The 13,640-nt window shown below is 40.3% G+C and overlaps 1 protein-coding gene across 4 annotated transcripts in view; it reads right to left on the bottom strand.

The window, feature by feature from the left end:
• Nucleotides 1-236: 236 nt before the first annotated feature.
• The window catches only part of NOSTRIN (nitric oxide synthase trafficking), a 60,084-nt gene continuing 46,680 nt past the window's right edge, over nt 237-13,640 (bottom strand). For 3 of the 4 annotated variants that reach the window (XM_042949037.1, XM_042949034.1, XM_042949036.1), the window contains 6 exons: nt 11,604-11,712; nt 10,653-10,741; nt 7,458-7,583; nt 6,433-6,532; nt 5,254-5,343; nt 237-2,401 (listed from right to left, as the gene is read on the bottom strand). In XM_042949037.1, coding sequence (XP_042804971.1) covers nt 2,265-2,401; nt 5,254-5,343; nt 6,433-6,532; nt 7,458-7,583; nt 10,653-10,741; nt 11,604-11,712 — 651 coding nt within the window. In that variant the 3' untranslated portion in view covers nt 237-2,264. Of the gene's footprint in view, nt 2,402-5,253; nt 5,376-6,432; nt 6,533-7,457; nt 7,584-10,652; nt 10,742-11,603; nt 11,713-13,640 lie in introns of all 4 variants that reach the window. The other variant, XM_042949035.1, reaches the window with a different exon arrangement.

Genomic DNA, 13,640 nt, shown 5'->3' with positions numbered 1-13,640 from the left:
TAATTGAAAATGCAAAAAAAATGAAATTCATAGATCTTTCTGGTTGATAGCATGATAGATGTATCAGTTTGCATTCTACTAGAAAGAAGATAAAGTAGAAAAATGCCTTGTGATGTTTTCAGTGGCTCAGACCTCTACTGCCTATATTTCAGGTTGTTAATGTTGCTAAAAACTTCCTGAGATATGGAACTGAATAGTGTAGTGTAATTATGAAAGCCCAATAAAGAGTTTAAAAGTATGAATATTAAAAATTATTTTATTCTGTATGGAAGGCTTTTGTACATCATTAATCTTCACAATATACATTTAATTTTTATCTAAATATAAGGGCTACCATTCCTACCCGTCCAATCGGAAAATTCTTGCCCTACTGAAAGGATATTCAACAAGTCTGTCCTACCCGACTATATTTGTATATATAGTTTCCCTATAGTATTTCTTTGAGGTTTAAATATTATATAACACAGATGCAAAAAGAATTTTCAGCAACATTACAAAACAGGAAAATCATTTATGTTTTCACAAAGTAAAACTGACTTATGAAGAAAGAGGGGCATCCTTCTTTGAAAATTGCTTCCAGTGAGTTTCAGGGCCCAACCATCATTATCATCACTTTCTCTACACAAATGATCCATTGTAGGCTGCAGTCAATTGCTACACAATTTTTTATACATCAAGGCTTAATGGAAAGAAGTAAGATGAAGAGGAAATATAAATTCAAATTTTCTGTTCATGGTCTAATGGCCTATTATTCAGCCAACTTTCTACATGTAGAAAGCCTTCATTAGTACACCATTAAGGGTGACATTAAAACTTCTGATCTGCTCTTCTAGGCTGTAAGTTATGTCTCACATAACAAATTTTACTTGAGCTCCTTCAGGTCTGGTATCTCTATCTATAAATATCTCTATGTGTTCATTATATCCTGCTATAGGAGTGCAGTGGTACAGAGTATAAAAAACATAGGTGCCTTGGTTTGAAAGTTCCTTTTTGAAAGTGCAAAATTTAATTAAAAATAAAGATGTAGGTGGCAGGACAGTAATGGAATGGATTTTAATTACTCTAATGTCAGACTATTAGGCACAATAGTAAACATGCCCAGATGTCTCTATCAACACCAGGACCTTCCACTCAATAGAGTGTGATCTCCAGGCTGACTTAGGTCATTTTCTGAAAGATGCTGCTGAACCACTTCTCTCCATTTTAAAATGTTCCCCTTGGGAAGAATTTGAGGCCTACCCTGTCTCATCCCCAACCTCTACCCATTAGAGGGCATTTGAGGAAGGAGCATAAAACTGCTTCTCTCTAAATATTCCATTTTAACCATAAATGTTGATTTCCAGAACTTTCCATCCAGAGAGACTCATTAGCGTTTAAGGTTCCTTTCACTAGGAAGCTGCTGAGGATATTCTCTTCACACTGACTAATTGGGAAGTGCGAGTTTCGTACCTCTAAATTGGTATATGAAGTTTCCAAATGGACAAGGAGGCAAGAGTTTTCAGGCACTGTCTCCTTCCTAACCCTTTCCTATCCACCTTGCTCTCGCTTTCAGATTCCAAACCATCTCTGGCTCACCCCTGATCTCACTTCTAATAGAAGTTCCGGTTGTGCATAGAAGGTGTACAAGAAGCCACTACATCAGAAGGTTGGCTCAGGATGGGGCTCCGTTCTACACTGAGCTTCACCTAGTATCCAGACCTCTTGTCTAGCATCCCCTCTCCTGATCATAGGGACTCTTGGCCTCAGCTCCTGATTCTTTATTCTACCCTCTTCTAACCTGGGCCTATCTCCCAGGGGTCTTATCTGCCAGGGCTCTGCTGAATTCTTCTCAGACTTAATCTGTTCTTCCTTGTCTCCCAGACACTGCCTGACCCCTCACGGGCCTGCTCTGGCCTGTTGGCACACGATCCAGATGAAAAAGACATCTAAGTCCTAATCTCTGCGGCACTACCAGAAAACTATGTGACTTCAGACAAGTGGCTGAATGATCTGAGCTCTGACTCTCTGTGTGTGACATCAGGGGCTGTGTTGGGGCATCTCTAGGGTCTCCTAGGATTCAAAAACTCTAGGAACTGCAGGGTCTCTTTCTTTTCTCCCTTTGCTCTTCATCTTCTAACTCTGTTTCAGGCAAATAAGCAGGAGTGCAAAGTGCCATGACACACAGGGAGGACACCGTTACCTATTTGTAAAGATTACAGCATTTATCTTTATTTGCACTGCATTGTGAAGTTTACGGACTAAGGCGGCGTGTTCGGAATCTTGTCTTACGTCTCCGTAGCCGGGTTCCCAGCATTTGAAGGGAGCTCCTCCACGTAAGCGGCAGGAAAATGACCCCTTTTTCCGTTCAAAGAACCAAACCACCATCCTTCTTCTTCTTTCTTGTATATAGTCACAATGTCACCTGTAAAAAGCACATTTAGTTAGACAAACAGGTCTCTGCCATTTAAGCACAAGCCTGAATCCAGTTGGTAAAACAATTTTAAGGAGATTGTGCCTTCAAGGAGTTACTTGTTAGCATCAGTCTCTGCACATGATTTAGGTAAAGCCAAACTTATTGAACACCTCTGTGTGAAGCAGGCATAATGCAGAGAATATTAAAAAGCATAAGATAACGAGCAATCAAAGTTGTGCCATAAAATAGTTTCATTAAAAATGAATGGCATTGGGGCCCCTGGGTGGCTCAGTCTCTTAAGCGTCTGACTTCAGCTCAGGTCATGACCTCACAGTTCCTGGGTTCAAGCCCTGCATTAGGCTCTGTGCTGATAGCCTGGAGCCTAGAGCCTGCTTTGGATTCTGTGTCTCCCTCTCTCTTTGCCTCTCCCCTGCTTGCACTCTGTCTCTCACTCTCTTCTCTCTCTCTCTCTCAAAAATAAACAAACATCAAAAATTAAAAAAAAAAACCAGAATCATGTTGGATCATATATCCTTCTCATGCTGGATGGCTCACGTCAGATACAGCTTGTCATCAAACTCTTTTTTTGGTGTCTGTGTGTTAAGGATTTCTCATGTTGGTGGCCAAGACAGTCTGCTATGGTGACTATTATGTCTCAGCTATCAGACTTTTCTTTAGATCAAGACGGCTTCCCTCCATTACATGTGCCAATTTCACAGTCCAAAGTTCCATCTCATAGCTTTGCACAGAAACTTAACTCCCCATTCAGCAATTTTGGTAAGTTTAATAAAATGTCAATTTGAAGACAATACTTTTTAAAGCAATGATTCAAATAGAATTCCTAAGAAACACATGGCCCTTCTCTAATTCCCTCTCTTTTAACAAATACTATTCTGATATTAATAACCCTAAAAGCTTAACCATAGATGCCCCCAAATACTCTGGCTAAATCCTTCCCTTGTGAGAAAGAGTCCTTCCTCTCTGGCTGCTTTCTGCACATTAGAGTAGAAACATCCACTTCCTTCGTGATGCAAGAGAGCTCCTTGACCTTGAGCATCATTCTGAGGTCATTTTTTAGTCTTTCTTCCATTCATTTTCTTCCCCAGTGATTTTCTTTCTTAGGCAAAGGAGACTGTCCACATACACCCCTACTATCTCACCTCACTCATAAATCACTTTTTATTCTTAAATATCATTCTCAGCCTACATTCTACCTCCAATGAATTCTCTCAAGTCAGCAGACTGACACAGTCCACTACCAGCAATTCAAACAAATAATTTAAAATCTTGTTGCCAGCTTTCTGAAGCCTCCAATGGCTCCTTTTATTTAAAGAACTCATTTATAGGGGTGCCTGGGTGACTCTTAGGTCATGATCTCACAGTCATGAGTTCAAGCCCTACATCGGGCTCTGTGCTGACAGCTCAGAGCCTGGAACCTGCTTGGGATTCTGTGTCTCCCTTTCTCTCTGCCTGCCCCCTCGTTCACACTCTGTCTCTCTCTCTCTCTCTCTCTCAAAAATAAATAAACATTAAAAAAATGTTTTAATAAATAAAGAACCCACTTACGAGATAAAGTATAAGTAGACTTTGCTGCCAACAGAGAACTGAAGACAAAGAAGATAATAAGTTTATTGTGTAACTATGTACCTCAAACTCAGGCCCTGGGGTCTAGGTGGCATCTGGGAAATGTGTTTTTTATTCACATGGAAAGTGGGAATACAGCATTTCATTTACCTACTGCTGTAGGTAACCTTATGATGATGTGATGAAGAACAAAGTGACTTCTCTAACACTTCCAACTTTAGGTAAAGGCAACATTGATTTAAGATGAACAGAGGAGAGGGTCTACTATATTACCCTTTTTCTTATCTTTATTTCTTTCTGAACTAGAAGGAGAAGTAGTCGCTGAAGACATCTGACCAGCAAACTGAAAAGGAAGCACCCGTTAACCAAGAGCAAAGACATGGTGTCCCTGTTATATGGCTGCAAAATCCATCACGACTTCCTGTTGGCTCTGGACGCCATGTCCTGCTTGCAGGTAAACAGCTCTCTCCTACAACACAACCCTTTCTCACTAACCATTTCATCTCCAGATCTCAGCTTTAACATCCAAATATGGTTGTTAATCGGACACACAAGGAAAGTTGAGGCTAGTGGCTGTTTCTTATTTAATGCTGAGGTCTAGGTAACCTATGACAGCATACCTTTCCATGTTCATCAAAAGTCTGTGACACAGAGAAAGGGGTTGTTTCCTTAGATTGGCCATAAAACTCTGTTCTAAGGGATAAGTGGGAGAAACATTAAGCTGGAAGTCCTCTGACCTGGCTTCTAGAATTCGAGCTTACCCTAAGCCATGAAAGGAAGTCATTTCACATTCTTGTGTGTTTAGTTTTCTGAAAAGGAAAAAGGTGAGGCTACCCTTCTAGTAACTTTCCATTACTGACATTCTCGCCCAGGTTAGCCCTGTGATAAAAAGCATGACTCTGGGTTTCTGAGATCAAAGCATGTTCTACCACTTCCTGTAACTTTAGCCAAAGTACTTAACGTTTCTATGCCTTAGTCTCCTCAACAATAAAATGGGAATAAATAATAATACCTACCTCACAGGGCTTTTATGAACATTAAATGGGACAACGTGCTTGTAGCAATATCTAGCACTCAGTAAACACGGAATAAATGTTAGCTATTTTTATTATCTGACTCTTATTTTTGATGTGCTTTATCTTTATTTTCTAAGAAGGGTCATTATAAACCTGAAATGATTTGATGTTGTAGTAACTTTTAAGGCTGTTGTAACAAAGACAGGAGTTTTAGTCAAATCAAATGGGAAGGCAGTCAAACTATTTGAAAATGATTCTTACCTTTTTCCAAATTTAATTCATCATCTTGTCTGGCTTGGAAAGAATATAAAGCCTTGCAAAGACCACTGCCGAGCTGGGCCACACCAGACGCTGAAAGTTGGATCCAGTAATAATTAGTAACGCTGTGTCAGTAGGCAAGATGAATATGATGGGAAGCTCTTCAGTTATTGAATAGTGTGGTGCTGAGCTTAAATATACTGACATCTTCTCAAAGGGAAAGTTTATAATTTCACATAATCTTCGTTCCTGGGTATAGTAACCTAATTTATGATATACCTACTGTGTATATGGACTATGTATATTATATAATCAAAAACTATATCATAGTACGGAAAATAATGAGTCTGGAGAAAAAACAATGAAGATGACAGTTTAAAGTTGTTTCCCACATGAACTTGTCAACACCAGTTAGCTAGTATGTGTGGTAGTTGAAGCATATTTTGGAAAACATACACCAGTTTTGCCATTCAGGCATACATCAGCTAGTGCACGTGTTTGTTACCACCCTCCCTAGGTACTGATGGAACTATTTCTTAATGCGATCGCGAGTCTTTAATACACCAAGTGGACCATAACGTCCTGGGTTTTACTGAAACTCTTTTCACCAACTTCTCATCAAGAAACTTGAGAATCAAGGTTATGGTAACTATAGTTAAACAAGGGACAATGGTAGGGTGTGTGTGTGTGCGTGCGTGTGTGTGAGCTTGTATCTGTGTGTTGAAAGGTGAAATGTGGTGGGTGTGAGCTGGCAAATGGCTAATATAAGGCAGCTGAATAAAGGGAGTAAGTAGGGTTGGGATCACCGTGTTTCTCACAGGAAGGACAGGATTTCCATGGAAGTTTGGAGGAGGCAGTGGAGACAGAACTCCTCACAAGGGTTTGAGGTTGAATGTAAGGACAGCAGATGCAGACTGTCTGAATAACATGGATGCCAGTCATCGAAGGTACCTTCTCACATCATACATTTTTTCCTCAACCCTCCACTTTTTGACTCCTTCCCAAATTTTGGATAACATCTGCACAGAAAGCTACAGATACCAACAAATGAATCAGTCCTAACTGAAATGCAAATTTCTTTGAGCTGATATATGCCCAAAGGATTCTGAAAATAAAATGTAAATGTAACAACGTGCTTTACCGATAGAACCCTCCCCCAGATTATTGTGGGCCTGGGATTACCTGCAGATGAAGCACTCGGGATTCTCTGCCCACCACAAGATGCCCTGCTCACTTTCATCAGAAAAGGCCGAGATATTTTCACATAACTATGTGTCTGTTGCTGTTTAAATTGTTAAAAAAAAAAAAAAGTCATTTTTAACAACACTGTCATCAAAAGTATTTATGAGAAGTAACTCTTCCACAGCTGTTTTCCTAAGGAATTTGTTTTTTTAATTTCGGGGGGGAGAGTATAAATGAATTATTCAATAGTTTTAAAAACTCTACCATAAAGCTTTCTTATTTCTAAAGCCTTAATATTTTCAGAATTAGACAATTACCGCATTTTACACCCTGTGTTTGCAATTCTGACGTGCACCTCGAGGTCAAATAATAACGTTCACAGCATTACTTCTACAAATTCAACTTTAATTGGCTTTAATGCAAGTGAAATTGCCATGACTCAATCTGCCATGATTGTGACCATTTTAGAGCTGAGTTTCATGGAAAGAGAAAAGTCCTCTTACCACAAGGTGGTTACAGCTCCCCCTTCTGATTGGAAATGGAAAACAGCTGCAAGGTAGAGTGACCCACATATATGCACATGCTCATTATCAATCCTTATAGTGTATCACCAGGAAAATACACCAGTGTGAATTTTTTAAATTATGCTCACACTTTATCCACGTCATGTATTATGTGAAATGGATGAGACTAGAGTATATCACAAAATCTTACAATTTAGGCACATAGACATTTTATTCTAGAGGCATGTTCAAAGAATAAAGTTATGTGGAAGATGAAGAAGGAATCCAAAGAATTATTAGCTCCTCATATTTAGTCCACAAAGAATGTATTTATTTGTGATTAACTCTTGTTACTTCACCCAGAAGGAGTAAGAAATAAATTTATCTTAAAATTCCACAACTGGGATTTGGGACATGTGGCACATATAATTCATAATAGCCTTTTTGCCCCGGTACTATTTGAAGCCACTCCATACAGCAAACCCAGTCAAGAAATTACAACCAAATCTCTTAAATTTTTACCTTTTCTTTCCACCTGAAGATGGAGTTACTGCAGGGATGGTTGGGTTGAGGTCTTTGCTCAAGTTCTGCTAACACTGATGACAGTTTGTAGGAGTTTGCTTGCAAAAGGTCTAGTTTCAAGTTGGTCTGTGGATACATCATTTGGCCATGTGAGTAAATTTCTAGAACATGAGGTACGACTGGATGGGTAAAGGGATATGAGGATAACTTCCAAGATGACAAAGAGGTCTAGAAAGGTACACATTCAACTTCATGCAGATATGCACAGAAAATGCTAAAGGGAGCAAAAAGTGGACACTTTCAGTATTTTAAAGGAAAGGCTTAGTTGTGAAGTGCACCGCATTCTGGACTCTTCTATACACAGGGTAAACCAGAAACCTTGATAGATATATTACTCAGTATTTTGTGGCAACAAATAGCTTTACTCTTAGCTATTTTCTGCTGAGCAGTGAGAAAGGGAATAATGAGTGTTGATTGCAGAAGGTAGACTTCCAGAGGCCTTGAAGAAAGGATGTTGAACATTGTGCTCAGCATTGTGAACACAACTGAACTTGTATCGATAGAATCAAACTGAAATAGTGTGAGATGGGTTTTGTTGCTGCTGCTGCTGTTATTATTTTTCTTAAAGAGATTAGGTCTTATATTACCCAACAAGTTTGCAGTAACACTTCTGGACACTGGAAACAATGGTCTGGAGTATCTGAGTATAAAAATACGTGAAGCTAGGGGTGTCTGGGTGGCTCAATCAGTTTAGCATCCTGACTTTTGATTTCGTCTCAGGTCATGATCTCACAGTTGGTGAGTTCGAGCCCCACATCAGGCTCCCTGCTGACAGTGCAGAGCCTGCTTGGGATTCTCTGTCTCCTTCTCTCTCTGCCCCTCCCTCGCTTTCTCTGTCTCTGTCACACACACAAATAAATAAACATTTAAAAAAATAAGTGAAGCTAAAGATACACTCCTAGTTCTGAATTTGACCTCCTGTTCTCCATTTGACCTTGAACTAGAAACTTCGTAATAACTTCTTTGTTAAGCTATGTTCAGTTAGGGTAAACCAAATAACAGAATCTAAACATTGGAAGGGGCCTGCTTATCCAGTCTCTTCCTGACCATTATTTCTTCCTTTTCCACATATCCAGCAGGGGGATTCCTAACCCTAACATTCTTGCCAACGGACCACAACACCTCCGGTTGGACTGAACTGAACTGAACACCTCTGATCGACTGCATTGTGGGACAGGCTTACCTAAGATAAACCAAAACCCACCACATACCTTCTACCATTAGACCTAGTCTGCATCTGAGAGCATCATAGGACAAATCTCCTTCCTCTCCTATGTGGTGCTCCTTCCAGTGTCTGAAGATAGTATCTATTCTAAATATATTCAGTTTCCACAACACTTTCTCCTAGAACATGTGTTATCAACATTCTTCTTTCAAATATGGCACTTGAAGGACCAAGAGGCAATGAATTAGGAAGAATTTAAATGAAACAGAGTTTCCTCCTGCAAGAAACCTTCCCTGGGTAGACTTCATGTTACCCATCGGATGCAGGGGTGTGTAGCCAAGTTACATGGATATTTGCCATTCACTGCTCAAAGGTTCATATTTACTTCATCATAAGCACCATTAACTCAGGAGCCAGACCCTCTCGGACCTTATACCCTCCACTATGTGGATCAGGCCAGCATGTACCCAGATGATCCCAATACATGTTCTGTGCTGGTAATGATGATGACAAAATTCTATGCAAGAACAACCAAAGAAATAAACTTACAACTTAACACCATCAAAAAATGCTCCATATGACTTTATTTTGGTAAATACTACTTGCATGGAATTAGAAAACCAAACATTTTGCACTATCACAGAAAATGTTCTACAGACTGCTTTATAATTTCATAAAAACTATAGCCATGTGTCACTGCAACTATGTTAGAGCTCTGTTCCCAAGTGAACAGAATTCAGGCCTTTCTTTCCCTAAGAGTGTTAGGTTTGTTTTTCCAACAGCACCTCCTCTAAAGGAAGCCTCTGCTAAACAATCGATTAAACTGTACCTGGCTATATCTATCTCCTTTCACCAAAGAACTACTGAAATTACCTGTTTGGACAGAATTATTAGGTACCTGCTTTCACAAGACAGTTAGTTAGGCTAGGTACAAGGTAAGGACAGCTGGCCCAGCTTCCTATATCCTACAAAACATTGCTAAAGATTTTATCGCTTCCTGAATTCTTCTCATATTAACCCCAGTCAACTTCCTATTTCTGTAATCATAGCAGAAAACCTGTATCTAGCACACATAGTTCATAGCATCTGTTTGCCTTTATTCCTATATAGAATTCACAGCACTTTGCTAACCTCTCTTTCACCTGGGCTCCTCTGAAGCGGCTGCATTGTCCATCACTCTCACAAATGCCTGGGGGCTGCTGAGGTCCAGGCTCTCAGCAAAAAGGCCCAGAGATGCCTCTCTCCCTGCCCTCTCCTGACAGCACGTCCCCTCCCCTCAGAACAACCTCAGCCTCTGAAGTTTTTTCCCTTTTTCTCAGGAGCTTTTGCCACACACCCAGACTACCCCCCTCACTCTGTGCCTCACATCTTTCCGCTCTCCTGTTATTTTCAGAAGACCGTGATGTTCGCTGAGGGATCAGTGGAAAATGGAATCTTCATAGTTACCAGGTTTTCAGCTCTCCTCTGTGCACTGTGCTGACATTTTCTAACCAACACTACATCCTCACAATAACCTTCTGAAGTAGGGACCAATATCCCCATTTTACAGATGAGAAAACTAACGTCGTCCCAAGTCCCTGTAAATGGCAGGGCTGGATCCAGATCCAGACCTTTCTGAATGCAGGCCCTGGTTGTGGGTTTGTGTGTGTGTGTTTAATCACTTTTCCTAACTGGGTTAAAGTACACGTGGTTTCCAGACCTTGATGGAATTATTCTATTTTGGGGAATTCTATTTTAGGCACAATTCTTTTCCAGGAAGGACATTAAAGCAAACATTTCTAAGTAGTTGAATTTTTCCGGATCCCTCAAACTGCTCGTCAAGGAGGTGACTACAGGAGCTCTCTTCCTAGAATGTTGTATGTCATGAGAAAAGAAAGGCAAAGAGAGGTCAAATCGGTCCTGAAAACAAGTATTCTAAAAATAACTCTTTCATCATTAAATCTAGGAAGGTGGAATCTGCAAATATTTACCTCGTCCATTAAGGCTGCTGTGATTCTTTGGCTCTCTGTGTCCAAGAAGGCAGAGTTGCTAGAGTAGGATTTCAGCATTTGTTCCAAACCTAGCAATGAAATGATTCTCTCGGTCACCGCTGTCCATCCTGCCCTGGTGGAACACAGCTGAGAGGGGCCACAGGCAGCGGAGCCTGGGCCCAGAGGTGATACCAGGAGGGCTTCCCAATGGCTGAGGCTCTTTCTGCACGTAGTTGTTACTAAATTTTACTGAACCAGTGGCCTGTACCTTCATTTAATGAAATTTGAGAAATGCTGGAGTTAAAAAAAATCTTGATTATTATTTTGCAAGATGAGCTTTTGAATCTCCTTGCAGACCCAGTCCGTGGTCCATTCCCAACACTTCCCACAGTGTTAGGCTCTTCCTCACTATGATATTTAGGTTTCTAAACATTTCACTCCCTTGGATTTCCTGACAGGGATTACATTTCAACGTGTCGCTCTAGTCCACAAAAGATAAGCTCCACATTCCAGAATCACAAGTGTGGGGTTGTTTTTATTATCCGTATCCCTTTAGAGCTGCTTCACATTCTGACATACCCAGCTTCGTCATTTGGAAGGATAGTTTAAAAAGAAACAAACAAGAAAACCAAAAGCTGTGTGCACAGGTTTACCACGTTTTCAACCTAACAAATTGTCCCTCATTCCAGCCATTTCAGAAACACAGCAATATGCTGCATTTCTGGAAATGGTGACATAGCTCTCTCAAATAGACCAAAGTATCATTTCCAGCCTGTTTGTGCTCTCCTTTCTTCTTTCCCATTGTTCTTTATTCAGACAAATTAGGTTTGACATAGGATTCTTTAAATGAGATGGTCCCTGCCCCAGTCTGCAAAAGTGGAATCACCCTAACTCTGAAGGAAACCTCCAAGTAGAACACTTATCAGGCCACTCACAGATACAATTACACACCTGCCCGGTCTCTTGAGGCTTTTTCGATGTCTTTTTGCAGTCTCAACAGTTTTGATTTTATTGAAGACTCTTGTCGCTCTTTATTCATTGCATTGTTAAGATCTTCTTCCTTTAGGGGGAGAAAATGATGCTTAATAATTTAAGGAGAAAAAAGTAAGGGTTGCTCCTCCTGGCTATACTGATACTTTCACTGATAACTGTATTTAATATTAACTGGACAGGAGAAAAAGAGTAAAAAAGTAAATAAATAAAAGCAGGATAACCTTTGGTTTTATACGGATTGTTCTACTTGTTCTAGGCCTGCTTACTATGAAAACTTCTTGCCCACAGCTTGTCAGTACATAGCCGAGCACTTCCTTAATAGAACACATTATTGTTGAAGAAGAGCCTTACTATAGTTATTTCATAGTTTCTTGATAAGTAAATTGGTTTTTTGGATACATGTTGCTCTCTATTTGTCTTGGTTCCAGTTAGAGTTCTTTAAACATCCACTGTAGCGTCATGTGTTTACCTTGAACCAGGACTGCCTATGGAGTGGAACAAATATCTGTTGTGTTCTGCTTTCTTGGCCAGCTGCTGGGAACACGTGAGCTCTTCCCAGAATGGGTCTATAATTTAGTCAAGTCTTGAAGCATATCATGAAGAGAGCTAACAATTCAAGGCCACATTCATTCATGAATGGTGCAGATAGGAATGCGTGATTCAGCAAGTGCCAAGGCAAGAAAGTTTCAAGGAGGCTAGAAGACTTCACCAGGATTTTTCAGTCCAGGGAAAAGAAGTCAAAGGGTACCCCGGGTAGGGGAAATGGCTCAAGCCAAAGGATAGAGGGAGGACTGCAAAAAAAACGTATCAGGAACAATCAACAGACCAGCCATTTGCATGAGCAAACATAGTGGAAGGAAAATTTGTCTTCGTAGTTTAAGCCAGATTTTTGGGCTGAAGTAGAGATTTTATCCTATAAAATGTGAGAAAGTAATAACAATACCTGAACTTTCACATACATTATTTCAAGATCTAAATGAGGAAAAAAAAGAGGATGTTAGGGTCAGGTGGCGAGGGGCTGAACATGAGTGTAGCAGAGGGACAGGAACCCGTGGAGAAAGAGGGGACACCAATGACTGAAGATGGCACTAAAGGAGTCAGGACTTCTCCAATATGGAAGGAGAAAAACCAGGATCCTGAAAGCTGGTGGAGAGATCATCACAAAGAAAGGGAGGCATGAGAATTTAGAGCAAAGCAAACAGCCATTATAGAAATAATGAGCTCTAGATAAAAATATTTATATATTGTGAATTACATATTATAAAAGTATGTATCTTTATTACATGTGATTCTCACAACAACTCTATGAGGTTGGCTTTATTTCCCCCATTTTACCTGTGACACTCAGAGACATAAATGAAGGCCCAAAGGAAACAGCTTGAAACCCCGCTCTTCTGAGTCCCAGTTCTCTTCCCCATCTGCTCCTACACATGCCTACCCATGGTGGTCGTCACACCCCACATGAGCCCCAATGGAACTGCATGGCTGCCTGCCTCCAACCCTCAGGACTTCCTTGCTGGAGAAATGCACATCACACTCTGGCTCCCATGCCAGGCTGAGACTTCATTTGGGTTGTTTAGGGACACCTATTGTTTACAAATGTATTTCCAGAGATGGATCACTACTGGATCAACTTGAGGCTAGAATATACTGCTGTCCGTTAACTTTCTTAAATTTGTCCTTCTCTTCCAAAGATTTTGGAAAGAAGATCAATACTGAAGGTGGCCTATGAAACTTCAGATACAATCTTCTGAGCATGGCCTTATGGTAACCTTGCAAATATTTTCACACTGGTCACCAGCCCCTCAATATCTGTACTCTTATTGGTCTGTCTTACCCTAGTCCATGTACATTTCTTGGCACTAGATATAAACCAGTCTATATTTACTGCTAATGTCTAGTAAGTCAGAATTTGGGGGTGTTTTGCTTTGAGGATATTAAGAAAATCCCGTTTACACATTTGGAGATACAATCCGTTCATTTAGACAACAGATA

The sequence above is a fragment of the Panthera leo genome, chromosome C1 (genome assembly GCF_018350215.1).
Source record: "Panthera leo isolate Ple1 chromosome C1, P.leo_Ple1_pat1.1, whole genome shotgun sequence".
Lineage (NCBI taxonomy): Eukaryota > Metazoa > Chordata > Mammalia > Carnivora > Felidae > Panthera > Panthera leo.
Note: the sequence above shows the minus strand (reverse complement) of the source record. Positions and strands in the feature narration are given on the sequence as shown.